A 27,877-nucleotide genomic window follows, 5' to 3' on the forward strand; every position below is an offset into this window, starting at 1 on the left:
TTTGTTTCTAAATTATTTAATAACAAATAATTTTTTTTGCACAGTTACATGTTTTTCCACTCCATGTGCAGGAGTTCCCAGTTAAGGATTACAATTCCTTTATAAACATTAACACACCCTGTTCCACAGAATGCATTTTAATATTCAAAACTGGCTATAAATCAATCAAACAATCAGACATTACACAGCATCACATCAATGGGATCACCCTGCAAGACAAATATTTTTTCAAAATATTCTTTGATCAAACTTGTCTGGCAGAAGAGACTTGGACAAAATTGAACAATTGTTGCAACCACAAGGTGCAGAATATTGAGAAAATATAAATGGTGTTAAAATAAACTGTCACTTTAAGGGAAAATTTGCAGTCTCATGATACTTTCCCTGACCATCTTCACAGCGGGGTGATGATATGCAAGGCACTTGATCCTTCTGAGGGACATGCCACCATCAACAATCAAAAAGATGCGACCAAGTATTTTATTCATCCTCCATGATTTAGAAATTATGAAGTACATCTAGTAAAGTTACCAAAGTAGTAAAAGTACATGATCAATTCAAAGCTTCAATTAAAAGAAAATCTTTGGCAAATTAGTAATTACAAAAAAGAAGTGTAAAAGGTTGTGCTTATCAGGGAAATTGTCAGGATGCACTATTGTCCATCAGTCAGACACTGGTATTAGAATATTTTTCTAAAGAAAACTAGAATACAAGAAAGCAACTGTCATTTCTTTGAGCGATATTCAGACACTGGCTCAGAGAGAGTCTCAACTGCCTCCTCACCCGTTGTACCAACTTGGTTCATCATCTGAGGGGAGACATGAAAGAACAGCAGCATTCAGCTTATCTTGCAAAAACATTTTCAAAAATAATTATTTTGCCTTTCAAACTCTTATACAACTTACCTCAAGACCAAACAAAGAACAAACTTTAGAAAAACTGTTGACACTAAGTTTAGAGCAAGATGGAAACAGGTACTTTGATTTAGAAATAGTTCCTGAGAAATAACCCCTTACAAATACTTCAGAACAAGATTCCAGAGACTCTTTAGTTTAAAAAAAGATGTTTGTAGCAAGGGTAGAGGATGCAGCACCCCACTCATAAATAACTTCCTTGGCTTGTTCTACTTTGATAAAGTAAATGCCACAGTACCAGTCATTGGCTTTTTCTGATATTTACCAAAGGGATTTTAATGAGAGAATGTCAAAACTCAGTTCAACTCTGAATACCAAAAGCCATTTTTATATAAACCAGAATTTGCAATTCAAACAAACCATGTAGCTCAATATCTGAAATATTACTGGATTAAATCAGCAAACACTAAGATAGATGGGCGAGATGAACATGGCTTGGATTCTATAGAGAACTTCGGTCTTGATTCAAATCAAGATTGGAGTAGGATAGATTTTGAAAAATTGTTCTAAGTTGTGGTTGTTGAGAGAATATATCAGAGTTAGTGAGCTCCAACTCTACCACAGGAAGTTATGAATGTGTGTGGACTGACACCATGAACAAAGCCAATTGGCTTCACCTGTCGTGTTGCACAGAGGAAACTTGACCTTGCGCCTGCTTACACACAATGTCCATTCAGGCCAGAGACATCATCCCGCTCCCAGAGCAAAGCAGCACAAACAAAGGCATCACTTGGGTAGAATTTAGGCCCCAAGTACTCTTAACTAAAGAAAAGAGACACATGCCTCCCATGATATCCAATTAAAATTATGGGTCTTCTTCAGGATTGCTGGATTTGTGATGCACATTGATGCCAACAGCATGGGTTTAATTCCCACACCAGTTCAGGTTACCATGAAGTTCTTAACTTCTCTCCTTGCCGGAGGCAACAACACTAGTCATCTCACTGAGAGCAGCCCTATGACCCGGTAAGACTTTGGTGACTTTACCTTTAAAACTGCCAAATTTTCTCTCAAGGCAAGTATCACCAAGTTTACTTTTTCCTGGAATAACTGGATTCATTACAAGTTACAAAGGTTTAAAGTTTTCATTTGGTAAGTTGTTTTAATTGGTCAGAATGAATATCTGAATCTTGTTTACGCAAATGGTACCAACTCAAGTTGCACATATGATCAGAGATGGAATCACAATTATCCAAGTCCAAATAAACAGAAAAGGGTTGGTATGCAGACTGTAAATTTATTAGTCAAAATTGAAGTGCAGATAATGACCCTTCAACAAAGAGAAATGAAAAGAATATTTAGAAGAGAATTTAGAGAATCCAGTCATAAGCGCCAAGTTGATGAAGCAGATAGCTTAATTACTGTAAACATTACCAGTATATCACACCTTGTAATAAAGCTTCGTTGGTGACGTCCAAAACCTAGAGAGATCAGGTGCAAATTATTTTTCAACAGCGACCCCATTCAAACAGGCACCACTTCCTGACCATGATGCTATCCAAATATCCAGAACTCTCAACCATTCATCAAATATTCTACCCAGAATGCCAGTATATTTTGGATGCAGGGGAGTCCTTTCTATCATACTGCTTGAAACTGGGAGACTTCGGACTGAATAACAGGCTGAGCAATTATACACGTAAAAATGAATAGTACCAATAAAAGGGTAGCAGCCCATTCTATTACAGAATATCAACAACCTTCCTTACATTGGTAACGAGATTGAAACCAAATGACCTAGGGTTTCAGACCTACTTGAAAGGAGCCAATGAGTGATAAATTGAAGGACTGTGCCGAGTTAATTTTTCATCCTATCAATCTAATCTGGATTTAAAGATGATCATTTTGTCTTTTTGATGAGCTGTGGATAAAATTTGTTGTACATCTTCAATCGCCCTCAAGGTGGTAACATTAAGCCTTCTTAGTCAGCTTTGTGCAGGGCAGTTCATGTCTTACTAACTTGATTGAATTTTTTGCGGAGATGACTAAATGATTGATGACGGCAGAGCAGTGGATGTTGTTCACATGAATTTTAGTAAGGCTTTTGACATGGTTCCTCATGGTAGGCTCATCCATAAGAGCAAGATGCATGGGGTCCACAGTGACTTGGCCATATGGATTCAGAATTGGCTTGCTCATATAAGACAAGGTAGCAGTGTAGTGTGTTTTTCCGGCTGGAGGTCTGTGACTAGTGGTGTTCCACAGGGATCCATACAGGGACCTCTGCTGTTTGCGATACATATAACTGACTTGAAGGAAAATGTAGATGGATGGGTTAGTAAGTTTGCAGATCATAGAGATCAATGGAGTTATGGACAGTGTAGAAGGTTGTCAATGGATACGGTGGGATATAGATCAGTTGCAGACTTGGGTGGAGAAATGGCAGATGAAGTTTAATCTGGGTAAGTGTATGGTGCTGCACTTTGGGAAATCAAATGTTTAGGAAAAGAACACAGTTAATGGTGAGACCCTGAACAGCATTGATGTACAGAGGGATACTGGAGTTCAAGTCCACTGACCCTCAAAGGTGACCATGCAAGTAGATAGGATGAAGGCAGCATATAGCATGCTTGCCTTTATTGGTTGGGGAATTGAGTACAAGAGTCAGGACGTCACGTTGCAGCTTTATAAGGCTTTGGCTTCTGCCACTTTGGAGTACTGCATTCAATTCCGGTTGCCACATTACAGGAAGGACGTGGAGGCTTTCGAAAGGGTGCAGAAGAGGTTTACCAGGATACTGCCTGGATTAGAAGTTAAAAGCTATAAGGAGAGGCTAGAAAAACTCTTTGTTTTCTCTGGAGTGGCGGAGACTGAGGCTGAGGGGAAAACTTGATAGAAGTCTATAAAAGTGAGATGCAAAGATAGGGTTGAAAGTCAGAATCTGTTTCCCCCAGGATTGCGAGGCGCAATGGTAGGAGTTTAGAATGTATTGCCTTTTCCACCAACGCTGGCAGACACAGTAGTGGTGTTTAAGAGACTTTTAGGTAAGCACAGGAAAGAAGAGATATGGACCAATGGCAAGGAGGAGGGATTAGTTTAATTTGGCATCATGTTTGGCTTAATATTGTGGGCCAAAGGGCCCATTTCTGAGCTGTACATTTTTAATTTCTCCAATCACCAGCTGTATTCCTGATAGATTTTGCTCAACATTCTCAGAAGACATAAACGTCAACCACACTGCTGCAAGCCTGGAGTCACACGTAGGTCAGGCCAGGAAAGGTCTGTAAATTTGTTTAAAAAAAAGACTTGGGAAACCCAATGGATTTTAAGTATAAAAATCAACATTAGTCTCCTGACCATCACAGCTAAAATTTATTGACTGAATTGGAGTTCCAGCTGCCAAAGTGGGATTTAAACCCAAACAAATATTCAGCACATCAGCCCGGCCCTTTGAATGAACTGTTTAAAGGCACCAATTTCCATCTTGGAGCAATGTGTCTCCTCATATAATGCATCTAGCAGCACCCTTCCAAAACATGCATTCAAATAGTGGCCTCTTGTTTCAGAGGGAAGACGGTGGAAAACCAATTCCCAGAAGAGAGGGAGACTTTCTACCAGCTTCTTTATTTTGGGGGGGGGGGGAAGGAGAAGAATGAAGTGCAAAACAAAAACAATTTAGAAAAAGTGAAACACAAGGAGGACCCATTAGCGCACAGACAGGTGTTTCCATAATTAAGTTTAATTATATTCTATACAAAAATGTATAGAAAGAGGAGTTAAGGAATTCTGCTAACCTCATAATCACTTCCAACCCAAAATATTTTCACTTCCTTTCGAATCCAGGCAGTCACTGCACACGTGACAAGGGTACAAGGCACCAAGTACAGCAAGGCTGGCTGTGCCATCTTCGTTACAATCAGAACAATGAACGTCAAAACCATGCCAACTGCATAAGCTATAAAATGAAACAACATTAAACATTGCTTCGCACTTCAATAACCTATCAAAAAATTAGAGATTGGTCAAATCTATTTTAAGCGAACCTAGGTTTCTCAACAACGTGAAAGGATGGAGAGTGAGATCCTGCAGTTAGCAAACTACCAAGCTGGGTGACAATCAGGAAATCTCACTCCTTTCTTTTTAAAAAAATCAGTTTCCAAAATAGAAAAAGAGGATCCACCTTTCAAGTTGTTGACATCTATATGGCAGGAATAAACATTTTAGCAATGTTCGTTCCCTTACACAAAGAGACTGTCTTGCATCAGGACTCACAGGGGCAAGAAACCAAAGGGAATACCAATTTAAACAGCAAGAGAAATGATTGGTTAGACCATACTGGCAAAAGATGCAACACAAACTTAACAGGCAATGTTGAATCGCCAAATAAACTTAGACAATGTGGAGAGACTCTAAATTGGTCTCGGAGTATTCCCATGGGGATGCAGAAGGAGTGGCTGCCTTCATAACCATTCCAGACACAACCCTGACTGAAAAAGAAACCTTTCCTCATGCCCCTATAATCCTTTCGCTAGTCATCTTAAATTTGTGCCTCATGGTAACTGACCTGCCCACTGAAGAAACTGGTCATCTGTGTCCACTCTACCCCATCCCCAGGTTGTCAATTAATGGTTCCTTGTCCCACCTCCGTACCAACCAATCAGCACCCTCTTCTCTTGATTTTTATAGATGGATACTCCCCAAATTTGATTTCTTGCATGTCAGTCTTGAGCATAAAGTAAAAGCCATGATTTAATATCATTGATACATTTTTCTTTCCGTAGTTTTGGTCCTCACACAAATACCCTTCCAATATTTTAGAGAAGGTGGAAGACAGAGGCGGATAGTGGAGGGTTGTTTTTCAGACTGAAGGCCTGTGACCAGTGGAGTGCCACAAGGATCGGTGCTGGGTCATCTACTTTTTGTCATTTATATAAATGATTTGGATGGGAGCATAAGAGGTATAGTTAGTAAGTTTGCAGATGATATCAAAATTGGAGGTGTAGCGGACAGCAAAGAAGCTTACCTCCGATTACAATGGGATCTTGATCAGATGGGCCAATGGGCTAAGGAGCGGCAGATGGAGTTAATTTAGAAAAATGCAAGGTACCGTATTTCGGAAAGTCAAATCAGAGCAGGACTTATATACTTAATAGTAAGGTCCTGGAGTGTGGTGCTGAACAAAGAGACCTTGGAGTTACAGGTTCATAGTTCCTTGAAAAGTAGACGTGCAGGTGGGTAGGATAGTGAAGGCAGTGTTTGGTATGCTTTCTTTTATTGGTCAGAGCACTGTGAATAGGAATTGGGAGGTCATGTTGCAGCTGTACAGGACATTGGTTAGGCCATTTTTGGAATACTGCATACAATTCTGGTCTCCTTCCTATCGGAAAGATGTTGTGAAATTTGAAAGGGTTCAGACAAGATTTACAAAGATGTTGCCAGGATTGGAGCTATCAGGAGAGGGTGAATAGGCTGAGGCTGTTTTCCCTAGAGCGTCGGAGGCTGAGGAGTGACCTTATAGAGATTTATAAAATCACGAGGGAATAGATAAGGTAAATAGACGAGCTTTTGTCCCTGGTGTTCAGTCCAGAACTAGAGGGCATATATTTAGTGTGATAGGGGAAAAGGGACTTGAGGGGCAGTGTTTTCACACAGAGGGTGGTACGTGTATGGAATGAGCTGCCAGAGGAAGTGGTTGAGGCTGGTACAATTACAGCATTTAAAAGGCATCTGGATAGGTATATGAATAGGAAGGGTTTAGAGGAATATAGGCCAAGTGGTAGCAAATGGGACTAGATTAGGTTAGGATACCTGGTCAGCATGGTCAAGTTGGACCTAAGGGTCTGTTTCTGTGCTGTACATCGCTAGGACTTTCAATGACAAAATAATTTTAGTCAATTGGCAGCATAGGGAACCCTGGGTTGAAGCCCAGGATACTCAAAACTAAGAGCATTTGAGATCTTATCTTTTGACTAAGCAGTTAGAAAAAGCAGGAACTGCAGGCAAGACGCCAAGGCAAAACATTCCACTTCATACTTCATCAGCAATGGCAGATCAGTTCACCTTTCATTTTATTGCAGTAAGAAATAATTTGAAATTAGGCAAATACAACATTAAGATACCACAAGATCATATGCAACAGTTTGGCCTATCAAGCTAGTTTTGCATGCAAAAATATTACGTTTTGTTCAAATTTCTTATTCTTGTAAACTTCAATAAGTACAGGCCCAATTTGAATCTCTTCTTCATTTCTGGAAATAACCACATGAGCCTTCCCTGAAAAGCCGATGCAAGTACCTCTGTCAAGTGAGGAGGCCAAAACTGTGCAATGTACTCTAGCTGAGAATATGATAAGTGAATGGGGCTTTGGGGGGGGGAGGTAATAGGTCAGAGGGGAAGATGGAGCGGATAGGTGGAAAGGAATATGGACAGATAGGACAGTTCAGGAGAGCAGTGACAGTTGGAAGGTTGGATCTGGGATAAGGTGGCGGGGGGGAAAATGAGAAAACTGGTGAAATCCACATTGATGCCCTGGGGTTGCAGGGTCCCAAGGCAGAAGATGAGGCGTTCTTCCTCCAGGCATCGGGTGGTGAGGGAGTAATGGTGGAGGAAGTCCAGGACCTGCATGTCTGTGGTGGAGTTGGATGGGGAGTTGAAGTGTTCGGCCATGGGGCGGTGGGTTGGTTGGTGCAGGTGTCCCGGAGATGTTGTCTGAAGCGCTGTGCAAGTAGGCATCCTGTCTCCCCCAATGTACAGGAGACCGTTTCGGGAGCAATGAATAGAGAACTGTATCGAGGTATGTGGAGAGGAGTTAGGTGGGGCAAGAGCAGGCCGAGACGATGGATCGGCTAGGGCAGTCAGGCTTGTGGATCTTGGGTAGGAGGTAGAACTGTGCGGTGCAGCGTTCCCAAACTATGAGGTTGGAAGCTGTGGGTTAGAGCCCTTTTTATAGCCTTAGTTACAGAATTTCAGTACATTGATCCTAATATAGTTCATGTGAAGGCTATCCCAATGGCAGAACACATTGCTCTAGTACTGATGCCAGTGAATCATGGATTGAAACCTAGTTCTCCTCCACAACCTTTGAACCTTACATCAATTGTTGTATCTCCAATGGCAATTTCCTCATGGTTCAAGTAGTAACCCAGATATTACCACCTTTGTGATTCAGCCGCATATGCAGAACTATTTGAGGGGCATAACTGGATTGTTTCCCCCCCCCCGCCACAGTCTCTTGTACCAACCATCCTGGGTTCAGTTTAGTTTAGTCTAAAATAAAAGATTTCCCCACTTTTTTCTCCCCCTCAAAAGAATACAGTTCTCACCATGATTCAGATGTGACTGTCAGAAAATGACAGTAAATTAATGTCCCACTTTGTATGTAGTTAACGTAAACTACTTTCTTATTCACAATTTGTTTAGAGTATTTTACCTGTAGTGCACAAAATAAAATAGATGTTGGAGGTGTTAATCTGCAAATCAAATCTTCGACAATAAGCAACCAATAATCCTGTAAAGAGATCAGAATAACATCAATACTGGAGCAAATATTACAAGTCGCATTAGAGCATTCATACAAAATTTACAGCTCAAATTATCATGGCTTAAAATTGTAAATTCTTCTACAAAGTCAGACAGCAGACTGCAAAAATGTGTAAGGCAAAAGTGAGGACTGCAGATGCTGGAAACCAGAGTTTAGATCAGAGTAGTGCTGGAAAAGCACAGCAGGTCAGGCAGCATCTGAGGAGCAGGAAAATCGACGTTTCGGGCAAAAGCCCTTCATCAGGAACAGAAGCAGGAAGCCTCCAGGATGGAGAGATAAGTGGGGGGTGGGTGGGACTGGGGAGAAGGTAGCAAAAAGTACAATAGGTGAATGGGGGTAGGGATGGAGGTGATAGGTCAGAGGGTAAGGTGGAGCGGATAGGTGGGAAGGGAGATAGGCAGGTAGGATAGGTCACAAGGACAGTGCTGAGCTGGAAGGTTGGAACAGGTGTAAGGGGCAGTGGAAATGAGGAAACTGGTGAAGTCTATATTTATGCACTGGGGTGAAGTGTTTTGAGGCAGAAGATGAGACGTTCTTCCTCCAGGCGTCAGGTGGTGAGGGAGCGGCGGTGGAGGCAGCCCAGGACTTGCATGCCCTTGGCAGAATGGAAGGGGGGGGGGGCGTTGTAATGTTGGGTACCGGGGTGGCAGGGTTGATTGGTGCGGATGTCCCGGAGATGTTCCCTGAAGCGCTCTGCTAGATGTCCAGTCTCCCTAATGTAGAGGAGACCGCATTGGGTGCGACGGATGCAATAAATGACATTGGTGGATGCGCAGGTGAAACTTTGATGGATGTGGAAGGCTCCTTTGGGGCCTTGGATGGTGGTGAGGGAGGAGGTGTGGGCGCAGGTTTTGCGATTCCTGCGGTGGCAGGGGAGGGTGCCAGGACTGACAGCTCAGTGTTTAAATTTAACCCACGCTAAGCACAATCCCTTCAATTGTGATACTTATTTTGCTGCATTCCAAACCTTTAGCTTTTTCAGAATTTGCAGCGCATTGTACATTGTTGGAAATGTGACTCCATAACACGGACCAACTCTCTGCACGACCACACCCTCAGCAGTCTGCTGTCTTCTTATATTAAACAAGTGGCAAAGGATCAAGTTAGAAACCAGGAATCACAGCTTGAGAATACAAAGTGTAAACCATTTAGGATCAAAATGAGGAAAAATTTCTTCAAGGGCCTGGTGATCCTGTGGAATTCTCTTCTTTCTCAGAAAACAGTTTCAGCCAAAATATTGAATATTTTCAAGGTGTTACATGTGGTTCTTAGGGCAAAGGGGTCAAAGGGAATGAGGAGAAAGCAGGAAGCATACAGATCAGCATGATCAGCTGTGACCATATTGAAATAGCACAAAATCAAGATTAATGGAATGTTATCCTTTGTCAGTAATCAACATAAAAAGGATGTTCCGTCTTAGTTATGTCGGGCATTAGTGAATCCACATCTGATAAAGGGAAGCAGGGATGGCTTAGTGTTTATTAAATTGATAGCTGGAACGAGTGGGTTGTCTTATATAGATTGGCCAGGCTGGGTTTGTTTCCACTGGGATGACTTGATTGAAATGTTTACGATTCTGTATGGTCTTGACAAAGTTTGACATGAAAAGGATGTTTCCTCTTGTGGGACAGGCCCAGAATTAGGGGAAGTTTTAAAATCAGGAGTCACCCTTTCAGGCCAGAAATGAGGGAAACCTTTTGAGGGTTATGCGACTTCAGAACTCTGCCTCAGAAGGCAGAGGTGAACAGATTCTAGTTAGTCAAGAGGCGAAGGTTACTGGGAGTAGATGGGAATGCAGGTTAGCCACGAATTTATTGAACAGTCAAGCAGACTCAGTAGTCTACCTCTGCTCCTATCTCATAAGTATGTTGCTAAATTCCTAATGGATTGAATCAATCATTACTCCCCATTTGTCAGACAAGCTTTCAACCTGCTATCACCCCAATCCCTACACTGTGGTGCACAGTCACCTCACCTTCAAGAGCTTCTGAAATTCACCAAGCATTTCAGTTCGCCATTCCTTCTTCCCCTGAGGAATATCCATATTCATCCCAACTACTTAAACCACTGATATTTCCCCTTTAAAAACAGGCATTGCATAAATAAGGAGAAAGTGAGGACTGCAGATGCTGGAAATCAGGAAGCTCAATTCCTGAAGAGGGGCTCATGCCCGAAACATAGAACATAGAACATAGAACAAACGTCGATTCTCCTGCTTCTTGGATGCTGCCTGACCTGCTGCGCTTTTCCAGCATTGCATAAATAAACCTTGTTGAAAAAGTTAATACACCACAAAACACATGAATTCATAATTTCTATCTTGAGTGTTAATACTGAAGTGTAATCAATACATCGATTTCCAAGGTGGCATTTCAAACCTAGCAACTTTTCAATATAATGCAAGCAGAACCTGGTTACAGTGGGTTGGACGGGGATAAGCCAATGGTAAGAAAAAAAATCACCACAAAGGGATATGGGAGGCAAAAAGCTCTAACATTTTTGAAAAGTCAGCCTTGCCCCCAATTGGGCATGACACATTTAGCTCATCTTCATATATTAGCAATGTGTCTCAAAAAAGAAACACTTATGGGTTTTGTTTTAATAAGTTTGCCGCTAGTTTATATGAGTCATTTATTTAGTTAATCAGTCCATTTTTAATACACACCTAACATACAATGGCTTTGTAATATACATCTTAGCCTGGTCAGGCAACTAAAAATAAATTAAAAACACCGATAGCTAGAAAATTTCCATGTACATAAGCACAAATAATATGGAATTCTGTGATTTGTAATGGCAAGTTACAGGTTTTCAATATCCCAGTTATCAAGTCATTCCAGGGATGAAGAAATGCAGAAACATTTTTACTCACCTGGAACAATAATATCCCCAAATCCCAGGATAGAAAATGGCGTTCCACACAAGGTTGCAACAGATGGCATCAGTCTTGGTACCCTGATAACCACAGGCAACTACAAGAAACATAACTGTGGTTAATACATTACAGGTATTCATTACTACTTTAAGTACAGCAGGGAAAGAGTGAAATATTAATTTTACAGTTTCGAAAGTAAAGAAAACTCCATTTATTATGTTTAAAATATATAATATATACACAGTGGTATGAAATTCACAAGCAGGAAGCTGCAGACACATGCACCCCAATATGGCTCATCATGAATCCGGGTACAGTTTGTAACCAACATCAGAACTGCAGCAGTTCAATCACTGCATGACATGAGACATAACAGATAGACAAAAGTTAGATTGTGAACAAATAAATGCAAAACTGGACATCACGAGGTGCTACATGCCCTCAAGCAACCCATCTCCTGACTCCCCAAAGCCTATCCACCACCTACAAAGCACAAGTCAGGAGTGTGTGATGGAATATTTCCCACTTGCCCTGGATGAGTGCAGCTCCAACATAAGGAGCTTGACACCATCCAGGAAAAAGTAACCCACATGATTTGGTACCACACCCACCACTTTCAATATTCTGTCTTACCATCACTATTCTCTCCACCACTGATACATGGTGACAACAGTATATACCATGTATAAGATGCATTGCAGGAACTTAGCCAAGTGTCTTTGACAGCAGCTTCCAAACCCACATCAACCACCAGTGAGACAGACAAGAACAGCAGAAACATGGAAACTTTGCCACCTACTGTCTTCCCTCTAAACCCCACTCACCGTCCTGACATCAAAGGACTGATGACATTGTTCCATGTTGCTGGATAAAAATCCTGGAGTTCCATCCCTAAAGGCGTTGTGGATGCCCTACACTGTGGGGATAGCACACACCACCACCATTGCAAGGACCATTAGGAATGGAAAAAAAGTGCTGCCTAGCCAGTGATCACCATTCCGCAAATGAATGAAAGAAAAATCACTGAGGGTTGCATCACACTGCTCCCTTTAGCTCCTGACCTGGGGATCTTTAAATTCAGAGCTGAGAGCAATATTCATTTCTTTCACCCTCCCCTCAGGCAGAACCTCAAGCTAGTACAGAGTCACACAGGTATCTTGCAGTTTTCATTTGATCAATAACATCTTCTAGTTGGGAGGTAAAATCTGGGAATGGTTATAAATGAAAGCCAAAAAGAAAAGCAGCAATTAATTCTGCCCAATATAACAATGTCAACTTTAATGCATACAAATACAGTTCTTACTTTTTCATTGTTGAACCAGTGGCTCACAGTCAGTCCCATTAGGTAGTTTCCAGTCCTCTAGAATCAAACCCAATATTTATTACATTAGAGAATCTGAAACCCTAGCACTCCTGCAGCTGGTTAGTAAAGCAGCGACTTTAACCCATGGCGTTAAGCTTTTAGTTTCAATGTCACCTTTTCACCAGTGGTAGATCCGGATCCAGCAGCTACCTCGACCATAATGCTCTCATGATTCTGAAAGGAAATAAATAACTCCACTTAAACCACGTCAACCAAAGAGTCGCACTTATTTATCAGCTTGCTCATTTCTACTGAACAGCACACAAGCAGGTGATTCTTTTCCTAGCCCCCGACATAATTCTTAGCCAACCAGTTGAAAAATATTTCATCTTGCTGAAGAAACAAATCTACATGTGGTCAACTTCATCTGAGATCACCCGAGTGTCCAAACTGTGCTGATTTTCTGTCTCTATGCATTGGGAGCATATTACCAAGTAATTTGCAACTAAGGTATTAGCTGAAATGTCAGAAAATTCAATTTAATTAAATCGGCATTTAAAACCTCTTCAACGTAACAAAACAGGCATTGCAGTTTCACTAATAATCTATTTGAAATTCAATTGTTAGAAGATACACAGAAAGCAGTCCAAAGTAATTTGCCTTTAGTTCTTCCATTTCCTATAAGCACTGTTGACCAAACAATGCAAAATAATAAAATCTACAGCAAATTGAGAAAACTACTCAAAAACAAAAACTTTGATTGTACCATAAATTGTCAATTCAGACCTAAATATTTCATGAAGTGGTACAGTTTGAGAGGAGAAACAAGAGAAGAAATGAGGAATGGCACCAAAAACTAAACTGTACAATTTTAAAAGGGAAAGAGATTAGCAAGTGTCTTTCCAGAACAAGTCACAAAAGGTTGAAGCAGCATAAAAAAGCTTCTGGATTTGAAAATAAAAGTACAAAAGCAAGTTATGCTCAACCTTTACAAAATAGTTTCTAACCGAGTGTTGGGAGACATGTTGGTGCACAGCACCAGAAACCCGGGGCTTAATTCCACCCTTGGACGACTGTGTGTGAAACTTGCACATTTTCCCTGTGTCTGTGGGGTGTCCTCTGTGCGCTCTTCTCGGTGTGCTCCAGTTTCCTCCCACAGTCCAAAAGATGTGCAGGTTAGCTAGATTAGCAATGGGAAATGCAGAGTTACAGACTTAGGATGGGGTGTGGGTTTGGGCAGGATGCTCTTTGGAGGGTCAGTAAATTTAATGGACCAAATGGCCTCTTTCTACACCAGCAATTTTGTGACTGCATTGTATTCAGTTTCAAAACCTGGAACGATTTGAGGCCATGAAAAGTGTGCAGAAAAGATGTGCAGGAATAATTCCAGGAATGAGGGACACTGTGGATTAAGTGGAGGCACTGGACTGTTCTCAGAGAGAATGGTTAAAAGTCATGAAAAACATCCAACAGTAAGTTTGAACAGATTGGATACTGACTCCCTGATAGAAACAAAATACATTGATTTATCATGATTGGCAACAGAACCAGAAGTGACACAAGGACTGTGTTTGCCTGATGCAACTTGCTGAGATCTGGATTGCATCCCCTGAAACGAAGATGACGATAGATTCAATAGTACCTTTCAAAAGTGAATTAAATAAAAACTTGAAAGGATGAAATTAGAAAACAAATGGAGGGGAATTCACAAGCATTGAGATTAACTGAACTGCTCTAACAGGCACTCTGTAAAACAGCTTCTTTCAGTACCATACTGTTTGTTGTTTGTCTACTGTCCATGGTCTATCCTTTCATGGAACATTAGGCAATGCTGGCAGGGCCTAATTGCCCTTTAATTGAGTGGCTTGCCCAGCCATTTTATGGGCAAGTTCAAAGTCAACCACATTACTCTGGGTCTGTAGCCAGGGATGGTAGATTTCCTTCTCTAAAAGGCAAACCAAACTGGCTTTTAGCAATAATCAGTAATACTGAGACAAATTCCAATTCTTTTCAACCAAATTTACTTTCTCCCAGGTCACTGTCGAGGCATTGAACCACTGTCCCCAGAATGAGCTTGAATCTCTGGAATACAAGACCAATTATATGACCACTTCACCACTGTCTCAGCCTAAGGAGGAGAAAATGTAATGAAACACTTTGGTATTAAACACCAGAAAGTCACGCAAGAACCCAAATTAATTTCAATTAAAAGGTTAGGTGAACAAATACTCCACAATAGAAATGTGAAACTTTCAGACATGAATGACAGTGCATTGTAGAGAATAAGCTTACCTTTGTAAAATATGGAGTTATGAAAACAAAGAACACATCATAGATCAGGAGGAGCACCAGCAAAATGACACAAGACTGTAAAAACAAAGGAAGAATATTGACATCTATAACCTTTTCCAGGAATGATATAACTTGAATTTACATTTTGTGTTAGGTAATGGAAAACACAGTTGTAAATTAAAATATTGCCCTTGAGAGCTTGGTGACACTAAGTCTTGAGGCCTGTTTATTTACACCCATTGTTAAATTGGATTTTAGTTAAGAGATTGGGGTGATATTTTAGTGCCTTAAAAAAATGTACAGTCACCCAACAATAAGAGTCAAGAGACACAAAAATCCAGAAAAGGAGTCAGTCACTGTTTCTACAAGATTACTTGAAACTGAATTTAGGGACATTACTTAAACTTCAGAGCAAAGACAATCACAATTTTAGGCTGAAGTTACCTCTTGTTTTGTACAAGTGGACATTTACACAGCATACAGTCTATAATTAGTCTTTCTGGAGACTTTTTAATTCAATTTCATAGAAAAACAACATTTACCCTATGACATCACAGCATACCTTAAAATGAGGCATTTTCAGGGTCTTCATGAAGTTAAGGCAAAAGGCAACTCCTAAACAGTCATGTAGAGTCCAAATCCATCTAAAATACAAACATCAGTGAACTTACTCATGGTTGCACATTTAACACAAGAGCACACTAACAATGCAGTAAGGTTCCTCAAGAGACACAGGACCTTTGGAAAAAGTAAAGAGCTCCCACTTCAGACTGCCACAGTTTTCCAGGACGTGCTATGAATCTTTAATCTTCAAATTGTCAAAAGGTAGAGGATTACAACTCTGGAGCAACAACTGTTGAGCTGTTCAATTAAAAGCTCAAAATTTTGTAGGAAGTTTGAAAAACAGTTCTTGTGGTATACAGGAGCAATAACATTTTTTAAAAACTTGATTTGATCAAAGCAAAGTCTCTGCCACTGGCCAGAGCCCACACACAAGCTGCAAGTTTGCTTTATGGTTTCTCCAATGAAAGCAGTAAGTGACAATTTCAGCTGCACAATTACACAACACAAAACTAGTCATTCAGCCCAAATGTCTATTCCAGGTAATTAAGCTCCACGGGAATGTCTCCCCCTCCTTTATCCCAATTATCCTCCTAACTCTTTCACTTATTTATCCAACTTCCTGTTAATAGTATCGCTGCTAATCACTGCAATGACTTGTTATGGTAGTAAACCCACATTCTAAACATTCCCCTGAAACCCAAATGGATTTAGATATCTCATCAACCCGTTCAGAAATGTTGGTGCAGCTGGGACTGAACCTGGTCTCTTGTTTCAGAGATAGCGACGCTACAACCATGCCGACAGTGGCTGACACCTCTTATCTTAAATCAAGCAACCCTTCAACATATTTTCTCAACTTATTCAGAGTTGCTGTTACACAACTTTGGTGCAAACGGAACTTGAAGCCAGACCACCCGGCTCAGAGTTATGGATACTACAAGAGCTCTGCCACTGTTTTGAATAAAGAAAACTAAATGCTTTGTTCCATCTCTCTTCTTGAATAGTTAATGCCAATAGATGAAAAATACTTTGGTACCCTTGAGGATTAAAAAAAGTAGTTTAAAAAAAGGAACATTAGCAAATTTGCTGAAGATACAAAGCTGGGTGGCAGGGTGATACGTGAGGAGGATGTTAGGCAATTATAGGGTGACCTGGACAGGCTAGGTGAGTGGACGGATGCATCGCAGATGCAGTTTAATGTGGATAAATGTGTAGTTATCCACTTTGGTGGCAAGAACAGGAAGGCAGATTACTACCTAAATGGAGTCAGAATTTCGGGCAAAAGCCCGCTTTTGCCCGAAATGTCGATTTCGAAGCTACTTGGATGCTGCCTGAACTGCTGTGCTCTTCCAGCACCACTAATCCAGAATCTGGTTTCCAGCATCTGCAGTCATTGTTTTTACCTTAGAGAGATATGGGCCAAGTGATGGCAAATAGGACTAGATTTATTGAGGATATCTGGTCAGCATGGACAAGTTGGACTCAAGGGTCTGTTCCTGTGCTGTACATCTCTAGGACTCTATGACAATGGCTTCACGATCATCATTAGGGCTCTAATTCCAGATTCTTTACTGAATTCTAATTCCACCATTTGCCATAGCTGGATTAGGATCCAGTTCCTCAGAACATTAGCTGAGTTTCTGGCTTAATAGTCTACTGATAATACCATTAGGCCATTACCTCCCCAGCTACCTCCCCCCTACATGGGGCAGCAATAAACATCACAGACTCATCTGAATCAAATCTCAAGCAGCAACACTACAGAATGTAGTTAACCCTCTTTGGTTAAACAGAGTGATTTGGATCACTGAGAGGCAGTGTCTAACCTGTAATACAGGTAGATCAAGCTGACTTTTCACATTGTGTTCTTCATATCAGCAAGATAAGCACAGACACATGATTACTAACAGTTCTTAGAAAAACCCATTATAAACTGATGGTAAATCCAAAACAAAACAAAAAAACTGCGGATGCTGAAAATCGGAAACAAAAACAAATTGCTGGAGAAACTGAGCACATCAGGCAGCATCTGTGGAGAGAAAGCAAAGTTAATGTTGAGTCCAGTGACCTTTCTTCAGAACTGAGTTTCTCCAGCAATTTCCATTTTTGTGATGGAAATCCCATCAACATAAACCACAGTACACAGATTCAACCTTTTCCATGTAGAATTCATCCTAAATTAAAGAGGCATATGAGCTATTTTGCATCCTCTCCCACTGTACAGTTTCATACTGTACTTGGGCTCAGATCAGAGTTTAACAAGGTTGCAGCCAGATATAGAGAGAGGTGAGTGGGTGGACAAAAACCTGACAGATTCAGGCTGGTGTGGTAAAATGTGAAGTTTTTCATTTTGACAGGAATAATTAAAAGAATTATTTAAACAGAACAACTACAAAATTCTGAGGTGCAATGGGATTTAGGTGTTTGAATGCTTGAGTCACAAAGCTTTTAAGTAGGCACAGCACAAAATGAAGTTAGGTAATGGAATGCTATGCTTCATTACAAGAGAAACTGAAGACAGGAAGGATATTATTAAGCTGGAGAGAGTTCAGAGGAGATTTACCAGGATCAAATCTTCCAAACCCAGCAAAGAAAGGCTGAATAGGCTGGGTCTTTGTTCACTGGAGCATCAGAAGTTGAGAGGTGACCATTAGAAATTTATAAAATAATGAGGGGTATAGATAGGGTTTACGATCGTTGTCTTTTTCTTAGGATGGGGCGAGGGGGCACAATTTTAAAGGTGCGAGAAGAGAGTTTTAAAGAAGACACCAGGTGGAAATTTGTTTTTATACAGAGGGTGATTCACGTGGAATGAACTTCCTGAGGAAGTGGTGGAGGTGAGTACAGTTACAATGTTTAAAATAATATAGAAATAGGAAATATTTGGAGAGATATGGACCAGGTGCAGGGAGGTGAGACTAGTTTAGTTTGGGATATGTTCAACATGGACTGGTTGGAATTAATAAATACTGTGCCTGTTTCTGTGTTCAATGACTCTACATTTGTCTAAAAGGAAGGATATTACGCTTATCATAACAGGGCTTGTTAAGACTACATCTCCAGTATGGTGTGCAGTTTTGGGCCCTTTTTAAAGAAAGGCATAAATGCATTGGAGGGGGTTCTGAGGTGGTTTACTAGAGTGATACCAGGAAAGAGCTATTTGGCTCACAAGGCAAGGGGGGACATTCCAGGCTTGATTGCATGTGTATGCAATCTTCATTGCAATCTATAAAGATCCTGATAGTCTTGACAAGGTGGATGTCGATAGGATGTTGTCGATAGGATGTTTACTCTTGTGCAGTTGAATCCATAACTAGATGGTAGTTTTTAAATTTTGTGTTTGCCTTTTTACCACAGAGATTAGGAGTTTCTTCCTTCCCAAGGATTATGCAACTTTGAAATTCTATGCTTCAGAAGATGGTGTAGAAGGGACAGTGAACACTTTTAAGGACAGGCGTAGATAGATTCTTGTTAGGCTAGGAGAATGATAGGCTATCAGAAATAGAAGGAAATTGTAATCCAAGACACAAACAGATCAGCCACAATCTTATTGAATGACAAAACAGGCTCAAAGTGACAAATGGCTGACCTGTTCCTAACCTGGGTGTTCGTACCTACCTGTCCGCATTCCGAAACACCACCCAAATTGAAGCTATTGTTACACAGAACAAAGCAAGCATCACCAAACGAACTTCAATTCTTCTCTGAACATAGGGCACCCTGTAATGTGAAAAACATTGACATGTTTAGATGTATTTGTACAGGTTAAAACCTTAAAGTTAAATTTGTGCTGTGAAGTTTCTTCAAGCACAAAGTTTGGCCCAAACCATTCTGCTTTTTTTGTTTGCAAACTCATTATAACAAGAGGGTGACCATTGCACGTGCAGCATCAATTTAAATAATAACAGCCTGCGAGCATGCCACATAATTTCCTCACTACCTACACACCGTTTACTGTCTACATTACTTTATCAACCCTGGGATTTTTCAAAGAGGCCTTATTCTTAAACTTCAACGTACAATACAAGTCAGGAATCCAGTTATTAGGCTTATTGGTCACTAAATATCAGAATGACACTGGTCAATAAATTTAACTTCAACAACCTCACAGCATAGGAATAGGCAGCATATCACCAAATAGGCAAGAGGGCATTATGGAGAATGCAAACAAAAGGCCAAATTAAGAAAGATCAGATAAAGCAACTTCTAAACAAAGGACAAGTCTGAGCTTACTTGCACTTCCAGTAAGGGATTCTTTTCATTAGTGCAGCCAAACAATTATAGACACTAACTGCTGCAGCCAAAGCAAAGATGCCAATAACCATGTACACTAGAGGAAAAAAAAGACAAATTATACTAAAGTTTCCACATGCACATGACATATCCATTCAGTATTTTGTTGACAATTTTTAATCTGTGCTCAAGGCACCACTATATTGGAATTAATAAATACTGTGCCAATTTTTCCACCAATCAGGTTTATCCAGCAGACATCACTAGTGGTCTGGAAAAGGGAAGGGCCTCCAAATGGTGATTGTGAACAGCAGCTGGGATTTTTAAAAGCAAAAGTGACATCAGAAATAAAGGGCAAGGAACACAAGTTAACACACTTCACCCCATGCAGCCGTGCAGTGACATTTGCAACTCCAACTGTTATGACACATATTTAGAGAAGAATTGTGGGGAATTATACTTTGGCAGATACAGGAACTGTCTAACTCATTTATAACAGAACCTTACAGCCAGCAGACTAAAGTAGTTTTTATTTCAGTAAGTAGTAATACATCAACTATGCCTCAGTCCAGTGCTGCAATATGTTCACATAGAATAGTTTTGAAGTTGAATTTGGCAGTCATCCTAATTTCCTTTAGGATACAGTATAGCATCAACCCATAGCTGCAAGATAGCAACCTTTCCACACTTAATCACCAGAATTATATGAATTTAAAGCTAATTTACAAAACAAATTACAGCTCCGCATCCAAATCCAAAAGGACTCAAGAGCTGAAAGGGATCCAACAGTAAATTGAATGAAATCGTAAAAACAGGAGTCTGCAGATGACACCACAATTGAAGGTGCAGTGGACAGCAAAGAAGGTTACCTCAGTACAATGGGATCTTGATCAAATGGGCCAGGCGCTGAGAAGTGGCATGTGGAGTTTAATTTAGATCAACGTGAGAGGTTGCATTTTAGGAAAGCTAATCTGAGCAGGACTTATACACTTAATGGTAAGGCAGAAGTGGGTACTGAAGATGCTGGAGTACCCACTTCAAGGAACAGATTTTCCTGCTCCTTGGATGCTGCGCTGTTCCAGCACCACTCTAACCTTGACTTCATGGTAAGGTGAGAGACCTGAAGTGCAGTTCATATTCCTTGAAACTGGAATCACAGGCAGATAGCAGAGGCTCAATAGGCTGGGGCTGTTTTCCCTGGAGCATCAGAGGCTGAAGGGTGACCTTATAGAGGTTTAAAGATTAGGAGGGCATGGAAAGGGCAAATAGACAAGGTCTTTTCCCTGGGTGTGTGGATTAGGGGGATCCCAGAACTAGAGGGGGAGGTGAAAAATTTACAAGGGACCTAAGGGGCAACCTTTCCACACAGAGGGTGGTGCATGTATGGAATGAGCTGCCAGAGGAAGTGGCGGAGGATGGTACAACATTTAAAAGGGATAAGAAGGGTTTAGAAGGGCTAAGTGCTGGCAAATGGGGCTAGATTTATTTAGGATATCTGGTAAGCATCAATGAGTTGGACCAAAGTGTGCGTTTCCATGCTGTATGACTCTTGACTATTTGGGAGTTGTTTGAAATTAAACTGAATTGGTTCACTACAATCCCAACTTTTCCCAAACTAAACTGTCGAAGAAATTCATTAACACTTTTTTAAAATCACATTTCAGCACTGAAAATTCAGACAAACAAAAAAATTCACTAAACTTGACTGAACTGGGTTTTCTTCTCCAAATAGAAATACTGACATGTACTCACCTAGCCACTTGTAAAAAAAGTACAACAAAACAATCATCACAGAACAGATGACAACAAAAACTACAACACTTAATGGAGTCAGCATTGCAGATGAATCCTTGGTCTTGTCCTCACTATTTGTCTGTCGTCTGGAGTCAGACAGTATCGAATGTCCGCTTCATCCCAAAAGAAAATGACATGGTAAACGTTAGGGGTTTATAAAACTGAATCCTGTACTGATAAAGTATAATGACAAAATAATTATCAAGCAATGACAAGAGCTTCTCCTAATTTGCAAATAAAAAAATCAGATCTTATTTATACAAAACAAACAGAAAATGATGAAACTCAACAGGTTTGAAAGCATCTATGGACAGATAACAGAAGTAACATTTTGAATCTGATGAGACTCTGATCCGACTCAATCGTGTTTATCGAGACTCGCTCTCAATAAAGACAGACCATGATAAAACTGCTAAATGAAATGAACAGTTTTGTCTCTCTCTGGATGATAGAGAGAATTCAAGAACAGGTAGTGTGTGCCTGGTAGGAAAAGGACCATGCCTCTACCTTCTGTCAAGTAGGTCATACACTGGGGTTACAGCTCAGAATGGGAATAGCAATGGTGGCAGTAAACATCTAACAAACAAGGATTTAATAAGTGACCCCACACTGGAGACTACCCAATGCAGAATAGTCAGGGCACTTACTCAGAGCTCATCACCCATCACAAAATGCCAAGCCATTGATGCCCCATTTTGTAGATTAAGTGGGGAGTTTCTTAGGGAAAGTAACAATCTCAATGACAGAGCAACATTTATTACAAATACATGCTAAGTTTCAAATCATCTGACATTCAGCTACTGAGGCAATACCTTTCACCTTCATCCATCCCACTCCAGTAACTTCCAAAGGCAACTGTAGCAACAGCAATAATGAAGATGATCAGGATGCTGTAATCCAGGACAGGCACAGGAGGGGAATAGAGTGCACCTGAAATGTTCTCTCCAAGCATCTGGAAGTAGAAATTATGTCAAATAGAGTCAGAGTCAGAGCACAGAAACAGACCCTTTGGCCCAACTCGTCCATGCCAACTAGGTTTCCTAAACTTATCTAGTACCATTTGCCTGCATTTAGCTCATATCCCTCTAAACCTTTCCTATCCATGTACTTGCTCAAATGTCTTTTAAATGTTGTAATCATACCTGCTCTCCATTATTTCCTCTCGACAACTAATTCAATATATGCACCTCCCTTGTGTATGGCCCCTCGAGTTCCCTTTTAAATCTTTCTCCTCTCACTGTAAATCCATGCCCTTAAACTTTGGACTCCCCTACTGCAAGGACGATCTTTGCTTTGCACCTTATCTATACCCTTCGTGACTTTGTTAATAATTCAAAGCCTCCACTCTCGATAACTCCTTGTAAATCTTTTCTCCATCCACTCCTATTTAATAACATCCTTCCTAAAGCAAAGCAACCAGAACTATACACAGTATTCCAGAAGTGGCCGTTACAACCACATGATGTCCCAACCCCTATATTCAATGGCCTGAACAATGAAAGCACCATGCTAGCTACTTGCGATGCAACTTTGCTAGGAACTATGTACCTGAACCCTAGGTCTCTGTTTGACAAGACCTACCGTTAAATGTGCAAGTCCTGCCCTAATTTGTCTTAACAGAATGGAACACTTTGCATTGACGTAAATTAAACTCCATTCCCACTGGTCCAGCTGATCAATATCCCATTGTACTTTTTAGATAACCTTCTTCACTGTCCACAATTTGAACCAAATGGAGTTGTGTTCACAACTCTCTAGTTTCCTATGGACCTGGACAGAGAAGCTGCCTAACCAAGCCATAATCCATCCAGACAGAACGCTTTTTATGGTATGTCTGTAAAAGTTGGTGAGGATCCTTCATTTGGTGTCATTCACAAACTTACAAACCATGTATCTTATATTCTTTACAACATGTATCTTATATTCTTATCCAAATAGCTTACATAATGACAGGGGATCAAACACCGTGCCCTATGGAATCGCTGGTCATAGTCCTGCCGTCCGAAAAACAACCCTCTGCCCCCTACTGTCAAACCAATTTTGTAGCCAATTTCCTGGCTCTCCCTGGATACCATGACATCTAACTTTAATAACCAAGTTTGCAGATGACATCAAAATTGGAGTTGTAGTGGACAGCAAAGTGTGTTACCTCAGATTACAACAGGATCTGGACCAGATGGGCCAATGGGCTGAAAAGGGGTAGAAAACAGAATATGCAACAAGTCTTTGATTGGGAATATGAGACAAGTCTCATCAAGGGTGTGATGAACCTCAATGTTTTTACATATATGACTTTGATGAAGCAGAGCTGAAAAATGTATTGCTGGAAAAGCGCAGCAGGTCAGGCAGCATCCAAGAAACAGGAGAATGGACGTTTCGGGCATAAGCCCTTCTTCAGGAATGTTTGATGAAGGAGCAAACACATAACAACTAAATTTGGAGATGACACCAAGATAGTTAAGAAAGTTTGTTGAAAACACGAAGAGCTTGCAAATAGGTAAAGTGAGTTGGCAAAGATCAGCCTCTATTCGTCATGAAGGGCGTTTGCCCGAAACGTCGATTTTGCTGCTCCTCGGATGGTGCCTGAACTGCTGTGCTTTTCCAGCACCACTAATCCAGAATCTGGTTTCCAACATCTGCAGTCCTTGTTTTTAACCAAAGATCAGCCTATAGTAAAGTGTTAGAAAATGTGAAGTTGTTCGCTTTGGCAGGACTAAAAAGGCACTGCATGACTGTGACATTTAGCGGTGCTGTGGGATCAAATTATTCCTGCACAAAAGTCTCAAAAGGTTAGAGTACAGGTACATGTCAGGCAGGCTAATGGAATGGTATTATAGAGTGAAATTTAACACAAAGGAATGTTGTGGTTTAAATATACAGAACACTGGTGAAACCCCATCTTGAACACTGTGTCCAGTTTTCAGCCAGTATTATACAAGCACGGATGTAAATGTGTTGGTGGCAATTCAGAGATTTACTCGATTGATACCAGGAATGAGTGAGTTGCCCGACAAGGAAAGGTTCAGCAGACTGGGTTTGTTTCCATCGGAGGTTACAAGAGTGAGGGATGACTTGATCCAAATGTACATGATCCTAATGATCTTGATATGATGGATGTGGAAAGGAGCTTCCACTTATGCGTCAGTCTAGACATCGTGAGCAGGGTTTAAAGTTATGGGTTGTGCCCTTTTAGGACCAAATCTAAGAAAATTCTTTCCCCCTCAGTTGAGGCACTTTGGGCTCTCTAACTTACAAGGTGGCATAGGTGAGGTCATTAAATATTTTTAAAACTATGATAGATATATTCTTGTTAGGTAAGAAATCAAACATTAGAGGTAGAAGGTAATGTGGAATAAGGAACACAAATAAAACAGTCATAATGTGACTGAATGGGACAACAGGTTTGAGGGACCAAGTGGTCAACTTCTTCTAACTCATGTTTGTAAAAGTTGTGCCTGAATTTTGAGGTATCTCAGACTGAATAAAGGAACAAGATACAAAGATTGGAAAACCACTTTTGATGGTTTTTGGATTGAGATTTGGACGTAGTGAGCACAGTCTCAATTTGCTGATGACACAAATAGGCAATTGTTGTAAACAGTAAGAATTGAGGACAGGTTAGCAAAACAGTTCACAACTCAAGAGGTGTTAGGATCAGTAAAACAGGAATGCGTATGAACAGAAGGTGTGGATGAACAGAAGGATTTCAAATAATACTCTGATAACCGAAATCCTCTGAAAACCGAAATACACGAAGGTGAAACCATGTAAATGCCTATTGCATCACGGGCAGCATGGTAGCTCAGTGGTTAGCATTGCTGCCTCACAGCACCAGGGTCCCAGGTTCGATTCCAGCCTTGGGTGACCATGTGGAGTTTGCACATTCTCCCCATGTCTGCGTGGGTTTCCTCCGGGTGCTCCGGTTTCCTCCCACAGTCCAAAGATGTGCAGGTCAGGTGAATTGGCCATGCTAAATTGCCCGTAGTGTGAGGTGCATTAGTCAGAGGGAAATGGGCCTGGGTGGGTTACTCTTCGGAGGGTCAGTGTGGACTTGTTGGGCCAAAGGGCCTGTCTCCACACTGTAGGGAATCTAATCTAATCTTTTAAAAAGCAAAGGCAAAGAACATGAGTGAAATAGTAATAAGACTGGAAAGAATAAATAGAAGACTGTGTACAGTTAGATAAAGAGTTTGGTGCTGGAAAAGCACAGCAGGTCAGGCAGCGTTTGAGGAGCAGGAAAATCGATGTTTTGGGCATAAGCCCTTCATCAGGAAGGACTCTTGCCCACAACACTTTCTCTACTCTGAACTCCAGCATCCGGTGTCTTCATTTTCTCCCAGTTAAATAAAGGACATTTCAAAGCCAGTTTAAAATGAACACTTTATGTTAATCATGAAGGGAATTTGAGAAGAGAGCTTTGATATTTAACAGCTCATAGTGGAAGATGCAGAGTATGAAGGGTACGATGAGTGAACAGCAAACAGCTTTATTTCATTGTTTTGAAAATGAGTTTATTCACTTGGTCTGAGAAACAGATTTCTTAAATGGGACAAAGGGACCTCAGTGCCATTAAGTCACTGAAGGCTAATATGTGGTAGCAGCAAATTATTTGGGAAGATAATAGAACACTAGCCATTACTGAAAGGGGATTTAAGCCCAGGAGTACTGAAGCCTTGTTTAGGAGCTTAGTTTGGCTGCATCCAGAGTACTATGTGCAGCTCTGGTCTCCTTACCGCAAGAAAGGTACTACTGCTATAGAGAGATTGCAATAAAGGTTCACTAGATGTGTTTCTGGCATAGTGGGACTGTCCTATGAAGACAATTTGGATAAACTGAGATGGTGTTCTTGAGTTTCAAATGATGAGAGGTGATCTCCTTGAATCTTACAAAATGCATAAAAAAGGAATAGACAGTAGATGCACATAATATCATTCACCTGGTTGCAAGTCTAGAACTGGAGCCATAGTTTAAAAACAAAAAGAGTCAGCACCTTAGTGCGAGAAGAGGAGAATTTATTTTACTCTTAAGGATATGAACCTTGGGGCCACTCTAAACAAAGGGCTGTGAAAACTCAGTCTTTGTGACTAACAAAGATTGATGGATTTCTGATGTTGTACAGGGCAAGGGAATTGGGGTAAGAGACATTGTTCAATGCGATCATAACTGATCAAACATTTCAATGAGGCATCTTCGATGGCTTGAATGGCCTCCTCATGTACTGATGTTCTTATTACCTCCAGTTGTGGAAAACTGATAACGAAGAATCAATTACAAATTATTATGAAAGGATGAGGTGCTGGACGGGGGTGAGCAGAAGATATTCACAATAAAGCGGTTTTACCAGAGAATGTTTGAACCAGATTACTGTTTTGTATTGGGAAAATATTTCCTCAGGAAGATAATGACATTAGAAAAGAGACTAGACAAGGTTAGCACTGCATTACCCAAGAATGGTGCATTATTTTGCTCCTATCCTGGAGGCTGCTCTCACCTCAGCAACACGGAAATTAACTGCAGATGAAAGAGACACAACTGCATGGCAGGGAGAGAGAAGAAAGAATCCACCTCCACCCAGGTACAACTAATTTTGAAGAAGGCACAACATTTAGAGTGAAATTATTAGACAAGAAAGATGAAAGGTTTACCTTTCTCATCGTCAGTATATCTCTATAATCAATGAGAGCGATTGGAATGTTGAGCTTCTCAGTATCAGACTTGTTTCCTGAAGGAGGACTCTGAAACAGATGATCTGTGAGTACACACACTAAACAAGATGTTAGTCAATTATGAATGTAAGAAAACAGAATTGTTGAATCCTAAAAATATTTTGCAGCTGAAATGTCAAGGATAATAACACCCAGAGTCATGCTCATTGCTAATTATTCCAGAATCCTTCACTCAATAGAAACTCAGCTGGTCAGAGAGATTAATAAAAAAAACAGTTTAAAAGGACTGTTAATCACTATTGGTCAGTTAGTTTAAATTGAGGTCAAAGGGCCAAAACAAAGAAGTGCAAATATCCCAAAAGGATTGTGTGGGGGGGAAAAAAAAGTCACCAGACGCAATGAAGGGCAAGAATATGGAGTGATTTGAAAACATGACTGGGAATCATAAGATCAAAATGCTGCTTGACGGGGAGCAGGTTAAGAGCAGGTGATGAACAGGACTTGACGAGTTTAGACATAAACTCATTTATGTTAATTGCACAAAGTTGCTCGGTTTTTCTTTAGATTTACACATTTAAAGAGTATCTTAAGCTAGTTATTTATTATGGAAGTGGATTAGATAGACACAAGGAAACTGCTCAAGCTCATTTCTCTCATAGCCACAACATTCATGTTTAATTTCTAATCGATGGTGATCCAAAGGATATTGACAGATTTAATGGTGATAACTTCGTTAAATGTCAAGGGAAGGAAATT

The 27,877-nt window shown here is 40.6% G+C and overlaps 1 protein-coding gene across 4 annotated transcripts in view; it reads right to left on the reverse strand.

The window, feature by feature from the left end:
- The window catches only part of LOC140469128 (signal peptide peptidase-like 2A), a 33,045-nt gene continuing 5,168 nt past the window's right edge, over positions 1-27,877 (reverse strand). The window contains exons 4-17 of one of the 4 annotated variants that reach the window (XM_072565437.1): positions 27,101-27,190; positions 22,268-22,407; positions 21,414-21,568; positions 19,662-19,758; positions 19,047-19,148; positions 15,427-15,508; positions 14,865-14,939; positions 12,747-12,806; positions 12,573-12,629; positions 11,267-11,366; positions 8,284-8,361; positions 4,649-4,809; positions 2,302-2,335; positions 1-808 (exon numbers count right to left, since the gene is read on the reverse strand). In XM_072565437.1, coding sequence (XP_072421538.1) covers positions 780-808; positions 2,302-2,335; positions 4,649-4,809; positions 8,284-8,361; positions 11,267-11,366; positions 12,573-12,629; positions 12,747-12,806; positions 14,865-14,939; positions 15,427-15,508; positions 19,047-19,148; positions 19,662-19,758; positions 21,414-21,568; positions 22,268-22,407; positions 27,101-27,190 — 1,260 coding nt within the window. In that variant the 3' untranslated portion in view covers positions 1-779. Of the gene's footprint in view, positions 809-2,288; positions 2,336-4,648; positions 4,810-8,283; positions 8,362-11,266; positions 11,367-12,572; positions 12,630-12,746; positions 12,807-14,864; positions 14,940-15,426; positions 15,509-19,046; positions 19,149-19,661; positions 19,759-21,413; positions 21,569-22,267; positions 22,408-27,100; positions 27,191-27,877 lie in introns of all 4 variants that reach the window. The other 3 variants (XM_072565438.1, XM_072565436.1, XM_072565439.1) reach the window with 3 other exon arrangements.

The sequence above is a fragment of the Chiloscyllium punctatum genome, chromosome 48 (genome assembly GCF_047496795.1).
Source record: "Chiloscyllium punctatum isolate Juve2018m chromosome 48, sChiPun1.3, whole genome shotgun sequence".
In the NCBI taxonomy this organism is placed as follows: Eukaryota; Metazoa; Chordata; class Chondrichthyes; order Orectolobiformes; family Hemiscylliidae; genus Chiloscyllium; species Chiloscyllium punctatum.